Source organism: Prenolepis imparis, unplaced genomic scaffold (genome assembly GCF_030444845.1).
Source record: "Prenolepis imparis isolate NDT839.2.m4 unplaced genomic scaffold, iyPreImpa1.0 SCAF_103, whole genome shotgun sequence".
NCBI classification, from domain to species: Eukaryota; Metazoa; Arthropoda; class Insecta; order Hymenoptera; family Formicidae; genus Prenolepis; species Prenolepis imparis.
In genome coordinates this window covers 25383-44246 of record NW_028141261.1, presented here as the reverse complement: position 1 = coordinate 44246, position 18864 = coordinate 25383, and the positions used below count along the sequence as shown (strand labels likewise).

Genomic DNA, 18864 nt, shown 5'->3' with positions numbered 1-18864 from the left:
TGAACAACGAAAACGATCCAGTAAGCGGCCATTATCTTCTTCTGAAGACGAGGATGATTATAGGACTCTGCCAACGCCTCCACGTTTGAAACGTAAAGATTTTATATATTTGTTTAAATATATTGTAACTATATGTACTGTGTGTATATATTCTAAAGTATATATTCTATATAATTCAATTTCAGAAGTAACGGACGCTCAAAACAAAAATAAAAATAAAAGGCTTGTCTTGTCGACAAGTATAAGTGATGATGAGTCTGCAGAAGACAATTTATGTATACAAAGTTTGTTTAAATACTACTTTATTGAAAATATATTCTTGAATTAAATTATAATTTATAATGGTCAATTTTTCAATTAATTATGAATTTTAAACGCAAGCTTTAATGGTGCTTCATTCACGAAATATTATTAGATAAAACAATATTTTTCAATTGGTTTAAATGATTTATAGATAATACGAAAAAACATTTCAATAACTTGCAAAGATGAGCAAGCATAATAATACATAATACACAAGAGTAAAAAAACATAACTTTTTTTATAGCTATGCCGAAAACTTCAAGCAAAGAAGTTCCGAAAACAAAAGAGTTTTATTCGGAATCGTCCATTGCGTTACGTGATCAAAATGATAAGCCATCAATAAACGTTTTGGGTAATAACATTTTCAACTGTGCATTCAATAATTCTATTTGCACTTGCAAACATTGCCCAATCCACAAAGATTTGCAAAATAATAACGGTTTGTATATATTGATATTAATAAATGCAGATATTTATAAATATTTTTCGTGTTTACTTTAAATTTCACATAGTCATTTATTCAGTTAATTAAACATGCAATTAAATAATTATGTATGCAATGTATATATTTAACTATATTAATTTCGTTAAGCATATTGTTTAATTCAAAAGTTTTGATAGATAAATAAAACATTCTACATTTCAATACATGTATACTATTAAATCTAAAAGAAAATGTAATCAATGTCGCCGCAGTTACTGAAATAAATAACAAGATTTATATTAATATCTATATTTGGCTGATATCAAATTCATGGTATTTGAAAATATAAAATAATATATATATATATATATATATATATATATATGTTAATCATTTATTGTTGTAGATTCTGTAACATATTTTAAAGAAATTATACGGCAACAGCATCTCTTTAAAGCAGAAATTTGGCAACAAAGTGATAACATAAGAGACATTAAAAATGCAATAGAGAATCTACATCATACAAATGGCAATAATGCTGTAGACAATACCAGACAGCGATCTATTTTTTCTTCCAATATTCCCATACAAAATGAAAGACAGTTGGAGCAGGTGGAGGAGTTCTTGAAAATTGATGAAAATTTTGATACATCGGTAAATAATGTATATACGAGGTCTGTAAATAAAGTAATGAGACTTTTTCGAGATGAACTTTTATTTATAATTTAACTATAATTTAACTCTGTCTCCTTCAAAACAGTTCCCTTGGGAAGCCACGCAGCGCCTGAGACGTTGTTTCCAGACTTCATAGCAGTGCTGGAACTCAGAAACCTGAATGGCCTTCAGCTGGTCGGTTACAGCCGCTTTTACGTTTTCATAAGTATCAAAGTGACGGTCGTGTGGTTCAAATTCAGCTCGTCTGCGATCAATCTGACAGTTAACCGACGGTCAGACCGCACAAGATCTCGAATTCGTTCCACATTTTCGTCATTTCTCGACGTTGATGGCCTTCCAGACCGAGACTCATCTTCAACTGATTCCAGACCTTCGGAAAATGCCTTGAACCACTTGAACACTTGGGCTCTTGACAAAGCAGCATCACCGTAGACCTGTTGGAGTTTTGCCAGAGTCTTAGTCGCGTTGTAGCCAAGTTTCAAACAGAACTTAATCGCACACTGTTGCTCGTAATTCCGCTCGCTCATTATAGTGACGCAGCAAAAAAAATGACTTTGCAAAAAAAGCTCTCACAATCCACCTGTTGACACGAGCGACTCGCCACTCACGCTGAAGCTACATAAGATGTTGAAGTGCGCCCACTGTGGCGCGGAGACGCGCAGTGTTACCAATTCGTGCGGTCTGGTACCAGTCTCATTACTTTATTTACAGACCTCGTATATAGTTATCAAATTTATTTCATAAATCCATAATTCTATACAGCTGCTTTTTAATGACGAAAATATTTCAGATTTTAGAAGCTTCAAAAGTTGGAGGGAAGAATGCTTACGAATTCATAAAACGCAACTTGAGTCAAATTCTCACCAATGAATTAGCTGTTAAATATAGTTGGCTGGGAAAAAAGAATAAACGTGTATTCCGGATATTAAAGCTATCACAGTTATTAATCGGTATGTTTTTTATACAATAATAATAATGAGGCAAGCTTGTTTTTTATTCTTACATACCTATTTTTTTAAACTGTGCTGTTTTAAATGAATGTTCAGTACGTAAATATATATATATATCAGTTTCTGTTACAGCTGCAGGCGAAAAGTTAAACGCTACTTTCACAAAAAAAGAAATCGAAGAGGCAATACAAAAATGGCTAAAAAGGGCGAAAGAAAGGTTTGATGCGGAACAAAAAAGATTAAATGTTCAAAGGCAATCGGAAGATTTGTGAAATTTTTCAAGCTTTTGTTTTATGTTCAGTTCTTATTTGGTTTAGTTTGTTTTTTGAGTAAATTATTAATATATATATAAGTAATAATTTATTTAGACGCAATATTTTTTATGTCCTCTCGTACGTTGATGCCTAATAAGAAATTTCTAAGAATGTTTTATATATATATATATACACAGTATATATTTTATTAATATATTACATATTAATATATTTTGTGTTATAATATATATATATATTAAGATATGTAATAAGATGAGTTCCTATTTGATTTAGTTTGTTTGTTTGATATTTTGAGTTTATTATTAATATGTAATAGTTTTAGAAACGCAATATATTTTTGAAGTCCTCATGTATATGTTGATGAGAGTTAGAATAAAAAATTTCTAAGAATGTTTTGTTTCGTATATAGTATATTAAATTACATTTTGTGTTATTATAATATATATATATATATATATATATATATATATATTATATAGATCGTAATAAGACGAAACTAAGAATTATATATAATATGTATATTTTATAAAAAAATCAAAATATTTAATATATAAATTCATAATTATACTGAAAGTTTTCTTTATTATTTTATTTTATTATATTTAATGACAGATGTCCAAAATGGATATCCTATGGATGTCCATTTTATGTCCATGAACGGGCGACCGTAAAATGGACATAAAATGGACGTCCACAGGATGTTCTGTGCTATCTGGAATTTTATTGTATACCTATAAAATTGAAATTTTACATACAGGACATATTTTGGGCATTCCATGGATGTCCGCTTATGAAAATTGGAACGTCTTATGTACGTTCAATTGAGGTCCATCAAATTTCACTGTCCATCAAGTTTCACTGGACGTCCAATATGGACATCCTACGGACGTCCAGCGGATTTGCAAACGTACCTTGAATGGACGTCCATCGGACGTCCAGCGACCTTTAATCGGACGTCCATCGGATGTTCAAATGTCCACAAACGTACGTTCGATGGACGTCCAGTGGATGTCCGTGTGCTATCTGGGTAATGTGACAGATTATTTTTCGTTTTTAAGATAAATAATAAACAAATGCTATAATTAGACCAATAATCATAGCAAATGATTGAATCGTTTTTTAAACGAAAATGAGATTTTTTCGGCTAACTTCAAGCTTTCCCTTATTTGCTGTCAAAGTGTGAATTCGGCCTAAGACCGTGATTGGACGCTACGACATCCGACAACAGATAACGATGCTTATTGTAGAATAGTCCGAATCGCACCCTAATAAATTCTGTTGTTTTTATTTCTATTGTCGTTATTTGCTGATATTATTGTTTTTATTTCCATCGTCGTTATTTGCTACTGCTGTTGTTTTTTTAAACAGAAATATGTCTCGCTACGGCTTACAGTAAGAATTTGTAGTGTCTAATGATAAAGCATAACCTTTTTGTTACGTGTTCTCACATTATATAACAAAAATGTTTCAGGAAAGTAACCATTGAAAAATGTGAAGATAATTCCTGCTTTGATCTGGATTGCGGTAAAGTGCATGTCTTTAAATATTGCTTCAATTTTCAAAATACTACGTGCCGCAATAAGAATTGCCCATATATGCACTGCACCAGCATAGAACAACTTCAATATGAAACAACAAGAAATCCAACGGAGAATCTCAAAAGAGAGGTTGGACGTACATTGCAAAACAAAAACATATGTAACGATTATAAAACTAGTATTTGCAACCGTGCTAATTGTAAACGACGACATATAAAGTTAGATGACATCAAGCCTTTGGCATGTCCAATATGTACCTTATATATAACTTCGAATAACTTTGGCGCAGCAGAATGTGGACACATAGTTTGTTACAACTGTGCATTGCAAATATTAAGTGATAATACAATAAATGTAGAAATAATACAAGTAAAATGTCCAATCTGTAGATTTACAGCCAATTATATAAAACTTACGTAATTTTTATTTACATGTAATTTAAAATTAGTTACGTTAAACAATTATATATTTTTGTATACACTACTTGTTTTTATACTTTCTTTTACGTTTTTTCTTCCTTTGATTTGAAAATCCCTATCAAATTTCTGTTACCATAACAATTACGTTATTTAATACTTTACTAAGTTGTTATCTAGAATTTTATATTAAAAAATAGTAACTGAAAGAATTTTTTAAAAAAGGCAACTGATTCTTAGGATTTTGAAAAGAAAATGTCAAATGTGTCCCGTTGAGTACAAAATAATAACCAATTACAATTACAAATATAAATTAAATTTTAAATTAACATAAAATAATATTAAGAATTTAAGAATATATTAATTCTCAGATAGTGATTAATAGTAGAATGAGAAATCATCCTATTATTTTCTTAAATATAATTTTCTCTCTTCATTTCTGTTGTAGGCGGAACAATGAATAAATTTACTTCATGGATGTCGAATTTTGTATTTTTATAAGGATATAACAAAGTTTAATATTAAATCTCTTCTGAAATTAATTTAAATAAAAAAATGCTCATTGCAAAATGAGTATTACAATATTTAGATGCAAGTATAAATAATTATCCATATAGATATACTACTATATTCAAAAATGAAGAGTAATACAAATTTTAATCTTATATTCAACCTTAAGAATAATACAGCACAAGTGTTCGGAAAACGTTTGGAGAACATTAAGATAATGCTTAAACATTATCTGAATATTCTTTGAACATCTTTCGAACATTTGTGCTGTCTTATTCTTGTCCCGTTTATAAATGGGAAACACATATAATTGAAAAAGAGTTTGAACACTAGAGTTTAAAACTTTTAGAAATAGAAAAAACAACTTAAAAATATTATGCTTCTGTCCCTTTTCTTTTAATTTTGTCCATTTGTTTCATCGTTCTTCATCCATTTTATTCTGTAAATAAATATTTTATTTTTATTAAAAATATGTATTCAAATATATTTATTTGAACATATAAAAATATTTTCTTATATGTACGTACCGCGTGAAGTTGTATTTATATTCTGCATAAGTTGTCAAATTTACGTAGTGTCAGAAAATGTATCAGAATTTCTGAATATTTCGAAAATGCAATGTAGAAAAAAATGATGTTGTGTGCCTCGAACAAGGCACTGGGGTTGCGCCGAATTAAGGATGGGGATCCTCGGGTCGACCAGGACTTCGTAGGAAGTTAGGAGGGTTACACTCTGTTCTCTTCTATTTAAATACACTTTTATTGCGAATTAAATATGGTTTCACTTTATTTCTCGTCCTTTCTTTAATTATATATATATTCGCGTAACATTCGATGTTTGGCTAACGAGCGTTTATTAGTAATTCTTCTTAATGATTCAGATTTTTATTAGTGAGTCTCGTCCTGATGTTCCGGATTCTTATTAGCGACCACGTCTTGATGTTTAGGAATTGTATTCGAGACTGCCTTCGCGGGCGGGCTCTCCGTCTTATATCTTCTTTTGTTCTTTGATTTTCAACGGGCGAGGCCCTTGGAAACAAGTCTCCGATTGGTTAACAATACTCACGCGTTTTTGGTCTAATTGCAAGCGAAGCAGGTCGAAGTCCCTGGCCTTCGCTTGCAGCTCGCGATTTCCGTGCTTCGTGCGTATTTCGCTGCGTTAGCATTTTCGTTCGACGAGCGTTTGGCGAGAGCGCTCGTTTATAAGTAAAAATGTTTTATAATATTATTATTCCTAATAACTACTGGTTATAGTTCGGGCTATAACATCCCTCCCCCGTAAAAAAAAGAAAAACGGAGGTAAGAAGTTTTTCGCTTCCTTTCTTATCTTACGTTAAAATTATTTCTAATGTTACTTACAATTATAATTCCCGTTTACAATGTAGTTTTATAATCGTTTCTTATTTCTAAAATCTAGTACTTTGGCTTCTTCTTAATATTGATCTTGGTATGCCAAAGTCATCGACTATCCTAACTGATGGTCGTCTTTTGTTTTTATTTCTTTGTCGTATTATTATCCAAAATACTATAATGGTTATTATAATTAATATTATTATTATTCCGCTAGATGTCATCGGATAGATAAATTGTTTCGTTGCGTAGAAGTTTTGTTCGTTGTTTTGTAAGTCGTTATCTGTCTGTCAATTTGGCTTTGAGGTTTGTTAATTCTAAGCGATGTTGAGATGTTTTCTAGCGTGTCTTCGTTATGTCTTGTTATATTTCCGTCTCCTGGAATTGTTATATTGATACTAGGTAGAAAGGTTTCTAGAACGATTTCGTATGTTTTTTCTTCTGTTTCTATTATTGTGTCTGGTGTTGTCAGTTTACAATTTCCGTTTAGCGTAATTTCGCCGGTATTTCTTATTATTTTATTTTCGAGCTGGCCGTCACATTGTATGGTTATCGTTTGTTCGGCGTCCGTCGAGTATAACCAAGTGTGCTCTTGGTGTAATGCTATCCATAACATGTGGGTCGAGACATAGTGTCTTACATTACATTTGCTCTGATAATGTTGTCGCTGCGTATACATTTGAATTTCGCATGGTGCGTCTAAATCTACGCGGTGTACAGGTGAATTGCGTTTACATACATATTGTGTATTAATTTTATTACAGTTTCGTAATTCGCTTTCCGTCATTGTCGCATACGTTAATTTTTCTTTATCTATAACAATTATTTGATTATCTATTTTGATATAATTGTATACATTATTATAGGATGGTGTGGGGAATTTTATTACTTTTACAATATCATAGGTCGGTTGCGCAATTAAAGGAAAACGCAAAATAGTATATATTGTTGTCGTATCACAGTACGCTGTTATTACGGTGTTTTTTTCTATCGCTGACCAGTCGTCTGTGCGGACTTTAAAAGGAAAATATAATCCTTCAGGCAGTTGCGCTGCCGCTTCTTTTAAATGAATTACAATGTCATTAATTGGCATTAATTTAGGGTGCATTTCGCCTTTTCGTATATATGTTAAATATTCCATTATATTTTCTGCGTCCTTTACTAATTCGCTTATAATTGTATCTATGGCCCTGAAATGGTCACGTATTTCCTCTAAAGAAATAGATTCGGTTATGGTTTTTCGCAATATTTTTTCGTTATGTTCAATTATATTTTCTAATTTATCTAAATGCGCTACAGTAGCATTTACTAATTTTAATTGGTTTCTAATCGCGTGTTCTGTTACTTGTCGATTATTTTCTAATAATTCTAGCTGTTCGTTTATGCGTTTTTCGTCATTTGCGTCCATGGTCCCGAATAATGTTTTCGCTATTGAGCCTATTCCGTCTATTAGTCCTCGACGTTTGTTTATAGGTCTTTTGTATATAGTGTTGATTTGATTCATTATGTTATTCAAATATTTTAATTTTCGTTTCGCGATATTATTTGAATTGATACATATGTTCTTATAATAAGGGAGTCGCAAAATAGTTGAAACGCACATTGTTTCTGTTTGTTTTAGATAACTTTTTATTTGTTCCTGTCTGTAGTTTAGGGGTGCTAGGTCTAATTTTACTACTAATTTCCATGTTTTCTTGGAATAATGTAGTTGACCAATTTGCTCAAAGTATATCCCTGGGCTATGCTTGAATTCCGTTATTTCATACGGTCGATTCTTCTCGCGTTGATTCGCGGATGCTGCAGCGTTGCAGATTAAGAGTGTGAGTGTCCTGTAATAATATATTGAGTGTTTATTTTATCGTTAATGGTATCTCTTTAGTTTGCAACTTTTATCAGGTGAGAAAGGTGTTAGTTTCATGTGTGACTCTTGAGTCCTGGAGTGCTTCTGCATCTCATCGTTTAGTCTTATGACAACCTTTGTGCCGGTTGGATATAGATATTAAAAAACAAAATTCTTTTTAATAAAAAAAAAATGTTCAGTGACGGCATATTTTTCTATTGTTTGGGGTGTTATGAGGTCACCCCCTGGTGGGAGCCTACGTGCTCCGCATGTGTACGTGCACGTGTCGTGCGTCGCTCGCCTGTGGTGGGGCCGGAACTACCGGCCACCCGTTTGGGGTGGGCCCATGCAGCTATCCGCCGGGCTGCGGGCACCCCGTTTTCTTTGCGGGTGTCCGTGGACATTTCCACGGGGGTACGCATTGTACAGGAGGTAGTGCCTGTGCCTCCGGAGGAGGCCTTCCTGATTCCGGTTTACCGGATCTTGGAGGCCCAACAACAAGGGCGGCCCTACCCGTACGGTCCTGACCGTCGTGATACTTGCGATGATGATTGAGTAAGTATTAGTTTTCTATAAATAGTTTTAGTCTATTCGTATGCATGCGCACTGCTTTTCTTCCCTTTTTAATTGTGTAGTTTACGTCGGAATTCTTTTCGGTTATTACGTACGGTCCTGCCCATAGTGCATCTAATTTTTTCGATCGTCCCCGTCGGAGCGTTTCGTCGTATACTAGTACTTTGTCGCCTATCTTAAATTTTGTTTCTTTCGTGGATTTATCGTAGTACCCTTTGGCTTTTATTTTTTCTTCTTTAATATTTTCTTTCGCGAATTGGTTTGACGCCCGTATTCTTTCTTTTAATTCTTGTGAGTAGTCGTCGTAACTATACGTTAGTTTAGGCGGTCTCGCTAGGGCTGTCGGTAGGTCCGCTTGATGTCCGTATACTAATTCGAAAGGTGTATGCCCCGTAGCTATGTGGGGTCGTGTTATACGTAAACATTGCGTAGGGAATCCACTCGTCCCAGTCTGTTTGGTCGGCATTTATATAGTGTCTTAAATATTCGGCTAACGTACGGTGTGAACGCTCTAATGCTCCGTTGCTTTCGGGGTGATAAGCTGTTGTCTGAATTTTATCGATTTTAAGTAATTTACACGTATTCTTAAATATTTCACTTACAAAATTTGTTCCTTGGTCGGTTAGAATTTTTTCGGGAATTCCGTATTCGAAAATTATTTTCGTGACGAATTCTTTCGCGATCGTGTTAGCTTCTTGGTTTGCGATCGGTATTGCTTTGCTAAATTTTGTTAAATTATCTTGGAAAGTTAGTAAATATTTATTTCCGTTATTAGTAATTGTTAACGGTCCGACTATATCTAACGCGCATTTTTCGAATGGTTTACTCGGCGTGTCCGTAATAATGAGGGGTGCTTTTACTCGTCGCGATAATTTATTTTTCTGGCAGGATTCGCATTTCGAGATATATTTTTCGACGTCTCTTGTTAATCCTGGCCAGTTATGTTTTAATCGAATTCTTTTTATTGTGCGTTCGATTCCCTGATGTCCTCCTGTGGGTGCATCATGATATTCGTAGAGTATTTGTTGTTTCTCCTCTTCGGTATATACTCTAGCGTTATCAGCGAGTTTTTCTTCTCTCTCTTCTTCCTCTTCTTCTACTTTGAAGATTTCTCTCTTTCTTCTCTCGCTTGCATCTCGAGTTACGTGTCGACTTAGCGCGTCGGCGTTCGCGTTTGCTCGTCCGGCCTTGTGAATTATCTCGTAATCATATTCTTCTAATTTTAATCTCCAGCGGATGAGTCTTGATCCGGGGTCCGTGACGTTAAATAGCCAAATTAGAGGTTTATGGTCGGTTATTATTTTAAATTTTGTTCCATAGACATATGGTCGAAAATGTTTAACTGCCCATACGATTGCTAACAATTCTTTTTCGGTCGTATTATAATTTTGCTCTGCCCGAGATAACACTCGGCTAGCGTAAGCGATAGGTCGGTCATTGCCTACCGGTCCCTGTGACAGCACGGCTCCGATTGCGTAGTCGGAGGCATCGGTGGTCACGTTGAATTCTTCGATGAAGTCCGGATATTTTAACACTGGCGCGGTCATTAATTTTTCTTTTAGGGTGTCGAACGCGATTTGTTGTTCGTTTCCCCATACAAAAACTTCCGTCTTTTTTGTTAGTTTTGTTAACGGTTTCGCGATTCGCGAGAAATCTTCAATGAATTTGCGATAGTAGCCCGCTAGTCCGATAAACGATTGTATGTCTTTTATTTTTTGTGGCGTCGGAAAATTTTTTACCGCGTCTAGTTTCGACGGATCGGGTAATATGCCGTTCTCGGAAATAATATGCCCTAAGTATATTACTTCTTTACGTAAAAATTCGCACTTTTCCGGTTGCAATTTTAAATTATGTTTTCGTAATCTCTGTAGTACTTCCACGAGTCGTTTGTTATGATCCTCTAAGCTGGATCCGTATATTACGATGTCGTCGAGATAAACGAGACATCTGAGCCCTTGTATCCCTGTTAGTACCGAATTCATTAATCGTTGGAAGGTCGCAGGCGCGTTTTTTAATCCAAACGGCATTCGGTTGAACTCGTAGTGTCCATAGGGAGTTGAAAAGGCGGTTTTATTTTTATCGCGCTCGGCCATCGGTATCTGGTGATATCCTGATGCTAGATCAAGCGTCGTAAAATATTTGGCGTTCCCTAACTGGTCCAATATATCGGTAATATTAGGCAGGGGAAATGAGTCGCCTATAGTTAAATCGTTAACTTTTTGGAAGTCTACTACTACCCTGAGTCTTTGTTTTCCTGACGCATTGGCTTTTTTCGGCACTACTAATAATGGAGCATTCCATTGACTCATGCTTGTTCTAATAATTTGGTCTTTTAGCATTCCTTTGTGACCGGACGATGGGTCTTGAGAGTTCGGGAGTTATGTTGTTTAGGCAGTTTTCCTACCTTTAACACGGTCGCCAGTCCGTTTCTCTACACCACGGACAAGATCTCTGGATCCCCAGAATGAGAACCCCTTCTACAGATGAGTACCGCTGCTGCGTAGTCTACCTGGTCCACAGACAAGACCTCTGGATCCCCAGGATGAGAACTCCTGTTACAGATGAGTACCGCTACTGCGTAGTCTACCTTGTACACAGACAAGACCTTTGGATCCCCAGGATGAGAACCCCTTCTACAGATGAGCACCCTTACTGCTTCACTGCTCGCGGCTACTGCGTAGTTTCCTTAGTCAGAGACAAAGGCACAAGATGACGTCATCCAACTGTCACCTTTGTTCGTTGTATGCAATGACGCAACACTCGCGTCACACACTTTGTTAATAATTAATCGTATTAATTATTGTTTCAGGATCCACCAGGATGTGGCGGCTTCCAGTCCATGCGTCAGGGCCTGTCCAGGATTCACCGAAGATGTCACCACGCACAGGATTCGGTTTATGGATAAATAAACGAGCACTCGATTTTATATTATAAATATTTAAAATATTTATTTTAATTAAATATAAAATATATAACTCGCCCTTCACATCCACAAAACAAAATAAAATATACTTCGCGCAATAAGAAAATAAAATAAATCTTTGGTTAGAATTGCACGTGACTCTGCGTCTATCCGCGCCGGTTGTTGCGAGAGCAAGAGCCTGGAATCCTCTCTCGGCTCTCCCTATATAGCCGAGCCCCCACTCTGCGTCGTCGAGAGCTCCTTGCGCTTGCGCATTCTCAGAAGAAGTCTGCAGCGGCTGACCTCTTTCCCAGGTCCCGGATCTGGTCTGTCGAAACCCCTTCGGCCGTCTTCACCTCCGTAGACGGGCTTGGCGGTTGTTTCGCTGGATTGGCCGGCTCCCTGCTGGTCGTAGCTGTGGCCATCCTCACCACTCGTACCTGCGGTTGCACCTTGCACTTGCTTATTTACTTCTGTTTTATGCTTCTCGGGAAGGCGGTATGGTCTTACGTTGACGGGAGAGGTGTCGGCGCGCGTGTTTATCTCGTGCTTTATCGTCGCGGTGCATGTCAGTGGTTCTTCATTTAAATGAAATATATCGCTATATTCTTCGCATATCCGTTGTACTGAGCGTTTTTCTTCGACGTTTAGATGATCCGTGCGTAATAATTGTCAGATTCGTTCGTCGCGCGTTGACGAGTTATGAGTGTCGCCCGTGTGTATCGTGTATACTTTGTGTGCGTTATCTTCACATATGTCTTCTACGGTTACGAGCGGCGTACTAATCTCTACGGTCTCGTCGGTCATATTAATTATACTGACGGGGCACACAAAATTTTTTGGTTCTACCAGGCATCGTCCGATATATATTCCTGGTGCTGTTTCTTCGGCCTTTATCACGCCTATCTTATTACGATTCGTTGCCGCTTGTATTATCGTTTCGCTACGCGGTTTTAATTGAATTTTATTGTACGGTCGTAATTTTAATACGGCGTTTCCTATTTGAATCTCCTGTTTTTTGTAATCGCACGTGACTTGTTGCTTTTGTAGAAAATCGATTCCTATGATCCCTTCGTATTCCATTGGGAAGTCGTCCTTTACGACATAAATCGCGTGTTTGATTTTTCGGCTGCCTAGATCGATAGTCGCGTAGAATTTTCCTATTGTTCGCGCTTTATGCCCGGTTATGCCGATCAAAGTAATTTTGTCGTTGTATATCTCAGTTTCACCTTTCAGATGTTTAACTTTTATTAAAGAGACAGTAGCTCCAGAATCGTAGAGCATGTTAATCTTGCCGTTCTTTACTTCGCGTATAGGTAGAGTTATTAAATTCAGGCTCGCTGCTCCACGAGGCGTCTGTCGCACGTGAGTCACCTGATATTCTATCGCGCGTGTCTTTTTATTCTTTTCTTCTTGCCGTTCTTCCTCGTCACTGCTATACTCGGATTCGGTATCTCTTTTTCGCGATTGCGATTTCTTACGGTTTTCAATTTTATTTATGCTTCGCGATTTTTTATTATCGGTTCCCTTATCGTGGTCCGGTGTATTTGTTTTCGGCCTTCCATTTAGAGTCCAACACTCGTCGCGATTATGTCCGCGTTTTTTGCAATAATTGCAGAATTTCTCTACGGTATTTGCACGAGGGGGCTTGTCCGGTTTTGGGAGCGCGTATTTACTGCTGCGGCAATCGTGTCCGTAATGTCCCGATTTTCCGCATTTATAACATTGCGTGGTTTTATGTTGACCTTGTCGCGGTTGTTGCCCAGTTTTGCTTTGCGATGCATTTGTCATTCGCGATGCGTTAGATCCTATTAACTTTTCTTCTGCGGTTGCGCCCGTTATCGCTTCTTGGAGTGTTGTGTATCGTTGTGATCGCACGAGTATTTTCAATTCGTTACGTAACCCGAATTGGAAATTGAGTAATGCTTGGCTTTGTATGGTTTCTAAAATAGCACGCTTATATGTGCTCGAACGCTTTTCTCCCTCAATCATTGAGCTATATAATTTCCTGACAAGTTTGTCGACGCGTTGTCCGAAACTCTGTGCCGGTTCGTTAAAATTTTGCTTGAGTGAATTGAACTCGATTTGTAAATGCGCTGTACTCCGCTTACTTTGATAAGAATTTTCTAGTTGGTCTTTCAATTCTTCGAACGTTTGAATGTCTCGTGTCTCAAAATCTTGCATGGCTTTTCCTCGTAATTTAGTAAATAATATTCCTTGAATTAACGCTTCCTCGTCATCGGGGTGAATATTTTTAATTGCGTACGTACAGGAGTTTAAAAATTCTTGTAATCGGGTTCGCGTTGTGCCGTCGAACTCCGGTATCATTATTCGCGCCTCCTTTAGTGACATGTACCGTTGTGAGGCATTCCGCCGATTTCGGATGTCACGCTCGGTTCGTCCATAAGCCATACGAGGCTCGTGCTCTTCGTCCGAATCTCGATCATAAGCGCGTTCGCGGGATCTAATCTGCCTATTGTAGCGCCTATCCGCTCTCTGTTCGCGTGTGTGTTCGCGTAGATTCCGTCGATCTCCTGCGTCTCGATTGCGAGGGTAGTCGCGGTGATCACGTTGATTATTTCTGTCTCGCTCGGGAGTGAGTTCGCGTAAATCTTGCCGACTGTCGCATCTCTCTTCCGCATCTTGATTACGGGTGTGTTCACGGAGATGTCGATCTTTGGGAGCTTTGACGACTGTCGTCTGATATCTCTCCGCGTGACCTCCAATCGTACATTTTATTTATTTCTGTCCGCATTTCGATTCGTAAGTCTCGTAGGCCTTGTAATACGTCGCGCATCAAAGGATTTTCCTCGTTCGCGTTGTTTTCGGCGGGTATCCTATGTTCGGCGGGTGTCCTGTGTACGTCGACTTCTACGCGATGTACGTTTCCGCGCTCTATAGTTTCGCGTAGGCGACCAATTTCGCGGTCCACAGCACCCACGGATACGTCCGCTGCACCATTTGGTGGAGTGTGCATTACCGACATGTTATCTTCGTTAGAGTCAAAATCGCTACTATCGTACGTAGTTGACCATCCGCTTTTCTGTGACGCGTTGCTAGGGGTTTTGCTTGCGCGTATTTTAATTTCTTTTATATTTTCGTTATTACCGTCTGTTCGCGTCTTTAGTATACTTTCGTCAAAGCTATCGAAGGGGAACTCGCGCTTAACAATGACGTTCGCGGGTAATTCGTTTTCGCTTTCGCTTGAATATTCGTTCTCTAATTTTCTACGAACTCGCTCGAGTCTTTCTACAGTTAATGGTAACGCTTGAATCGCTCGTTTGGCTGAGTCGCTATGTAGCCAAGATTTGTTCGCTATCGGTTTCGGGGATGTCTTGTTCCCTTCCGACATTCACGCAGAAATATTATAAGGATCGGACTTACAGTATTATGGTTCGCATCGTTACGCTCTTTATAGCTCGGTACGGCTTGGCTGCTGCTGCTGCAACTCGATCGCTCGTGGGCTGATAACGGCTGGCGGCTCGGTGCTCGTGCTTGACACGGCAGGTCGTCGCTCCGTGATGACGCGTTGTCCGTGAGATTGTCGCAGGTCGGCGTTGTCCTTGGGACGTTGGTGATCCTACTCGATTCTCAGCTGCTTGCTTATCGCTCTTCGTACTGCTTGCGTTGTCCGTCCTTCACTTTCACTGGACTGTGACTTCTGCTTATTTCCGTCAGCTGTTTTTCTAACTGACGTGCCTGCTTCCACACGTTGTGTATGTGTGTATTGCGGGTCTTAATTTATTGTATGCTGCTTTCTGTGTTGTCCGTCGATTATTTCGACGTGCCTGATTTTTCTAATACTTTTGTATTGTTTTCAGGTCTTCAGGTTCCTGCTGGTCCTGGCGGTCCGTCGGCGCAATCCCACCGCTGCCACCAATTTGTTGTGTGCCTCGAACAAGGCACTGGGGTTGCGCCGAATTAAGGATGGGGATCCTCGGGTCGACCAGGACTTCGTAGGAAGTTAGGAGGGTTACACTCTGTTCTCTTCTATTTAAATACACTTTTATTGCGAATTAAATATGGTTTCACTTTATTTCTCGTCCTTTCTTTAATTATATATATATTCGCGTAACATTCGATGTTTGGCTAACGAGCGTTTATTAGTAATTCTTCTTAATGATTCAGATTTTTATTAGTGAGTCTCGTCCTGATGTTCCGGATTCTTATTAGCGACCACGTCTTGATGTTTAGGAATTGTATTCGAGACTGCCTTCGCGGGCGGGCTCTCCGTCTTATATCTTCTTTTGTTCTTTGATTTTCAACGGGCGAGGCCCTTGGAAACAAGTCCCCGATTGGTTAACAATACTCACGCGTTTTTGGTCTAATTGCAAGCGAAGCAGGTCCCTGGCCTTCGCTTGCAGCTCGCGATTTCCGTGCTTCATGCGTATTTCGCTGCGTTAGCATTTTCGTTCGACGAGCGTTTGGCGAGAGCGCTCGTTTATAAGTAAAAATGTTTTATAATATTATTATTCCTAATAACTACTGGTTATAGTTCGGGCTATAACAATGATGCTTTTGAGATTTTAGAGGTTCCGATACATTTTCCATATCCATATATTTCATCAACCTCACAAGAGTGTAAATTTATCTTCAATGTTATATTTAATATATTTAATATACATTAATATTATATTTTTTATTAATGTATATTTGTGAGATATTGATGTAATATAAAAATATGGAAAATGTATCGGAACCTCTAAATACCTCAAAAGCATCATTTCTTTTCTACAATGCATTTTCGAGATATTAAGAAGTTCTGATTCATTTTCTGACACAACATAAATTTAACTACTGATGCAGAACACAAATGCAGCTTCATACAGTACTTATATACTCTGTCTTCATATGATGCGATATTTTAAACCGCAAATCCATTTCAGTTATATGTATGCATACTCATTATAAGCAAACACAATTATAAAGAATTTCTTTTCTCCATAACTCATAAATGGTAAAAATCATTGCCCATTTGTCACATATTTTACAATAGTGAACGGGAAGTGGACCATCTACTCGAAAAGGTATGCGCTTCAAACAGTATTTGCAGTAGGCATGACCACATCTTAGAGCCTCCACACTGCTATGCGTTAATTTAATATAACAATTATTGCATACAGGTGCACCAGCGGTAAAAATCTTTAGTTAACGCATCTTAACATTTTTTAAATATTTAAATTATTTAAAAACTTACTATTATTGTAATTTGTTTCGCAAGCTAAACACGGCCATATGCATTGGCCCAACATATTTAATGTACAGCAATGCATTCTCAATTCTGATGAGAAAGATTCTCTTAAAATATACGCCAATCGATGCATTTCATTGTTAACAGATTGCCGAAAAGGCCGTATATTTTTATTTACTTCATCAACTTCATAATCGGTAAGATGTACTTTTTTGCAACATTTATTTCGATTACAAAATTGATTAGTGCATTTTTCCACTTCGTGACTCATTTTGCACGGGTTTCTCATACATATGCGAAGCATAAAGTCACGGCAAATCATTTGTTATATCAAATGTAACAACAAAAGAGAAAAGAACATACAGATAATAAACGACACAAGAAAATGTAATGACAATACTCAAGAAGTCGATTGTAAACCACACAACTAAATGAAAATTACAAAAATTAACGAATTTATTAGAAACGTAATACTTTTATCCAAATCTAATAAATACGCTCATTTTTGAAATTTTAACTTGGTTGTGTGACACAATCAACAAGCAGAGCGGCTTTATTATAAGGTTATGGTTTCTGTACACGTGACGTTTGAGTGTATCCAGAGTACGTTCTAAAATTCACTGCACTGCCAGTGCTGAAAATTTATAGTGTACGTACATGCCGTAAACTATAGAATTTCTGTACTGACAGTATATTGGAACGCACCCAATGTCACGTGTGCATAAACCATAACCTTATAATAAAGCCGCTCTGCGTGTCGATTGTGTATCACGCAACTAAGTGGAAATTAAAAAGATGAGCGTATATATTACATTCGAAAAAATGAATCTATAAATTTTCTGATAAATTCGTTTATTTTTGTAATTTTTATGTTAGTTGTGTGAATTATAATCGACTCTCTCAATCATGTTGTAACATTTTCTCTTGTATCGTTTATTATCGCTCGTGTTGTCTTTTTCGCTTTTTGTTTTTACATTTGATATAACAAATTATTTGCCGTGACTTTATGCTTCGTGTAAGTTTGAGACACCCATGCGGAATGCGTCACGAAGTGGAAAAATGCACTAATCAGTTTTATAATTAAAATAAATGTTGCAAAAAGGTGCGTCTCACCAATTACGAATTAATGAAATAAATAAATAAATATATTCGGTTTTTTCGACAATCTGACAATGAAATGCATCGATTGGCATATATTTTATGAGATTCTCCCATGAGAATTGTGAATGCATTGCTGTATATTAAATATGTTGCACCAATACATATGTACATGTTTACCTTACAAAACAACTTTTAATAATAGTAAGATTTTTAATTATGTAAGTAATAATAATAGTAACAATAATATTAATATTAAATATTAATTTTTAAAATGTGTTAACTAACGATTTCCACAGCAGGTGCACCAGTATGCAATAATTGTTATATTAAATTGTTACATGGCAATATGTAGACTCATATCAGTTGCATATGTTTTAATCTCATCCCATTTTATGAAATAGATGATTCACTTCCCCACTTTACTATTATAAAGCATGTGATAAATGGACATTGATTTATACGGTATGTAAGTATTGGTGAAAAGAAATTCTTTATAATTGCTTTTGCATATAATGATTGGTGTTTGGATTAAGTTATCGCATCATATAAACAGAATATATAAGTACTGTATGAAGCTATATTTATGTTCCGCCTAATTTACGTAGTGTCACAAAATGTACCAGAGAGAGAACTTCTGAATATCTCGAAAATGTAGTGTACACAAAAATTTTGTTTGAAATACTTAGAGGTTTGAAGCGCATTTTCGAGTAGATGGTCCACTTCCCGTTCACTATTGTAAAAGATGTGATAAATGGACAATGATTTTTAACATTTTTGCGTACGTAAGTATGGAGAAAAGAAATTCTTTATAATTGTG

General features: G+C 36.7%; 1 protein-coding gene across 1 annotated transcript; it reads right to left on the bottom strand.

Annotated features, from left to right (window-relative positions):
* Positions 1-15358: 15358 nt before the first annotated feature.
* On the bottom strand, positions 15359-17268 carry LOC145947581 (uncharacterized). The gene is made up of 3 exons (XM_083057376.1): positions 16935-17268; positions 16727-16884; positions 15359-15454 (listed from the first exon to the last, which is right to left on the bottom strand). Exons 1-3 carry the CDS (start codon positions 17266-17268, stop codon positions 15359-15361), a joined length of 588 nt encoding a protein of 195 aa, XP_082913502.1.
* Positions 17269-18864: the final 1596 nt, after the last annotated feature.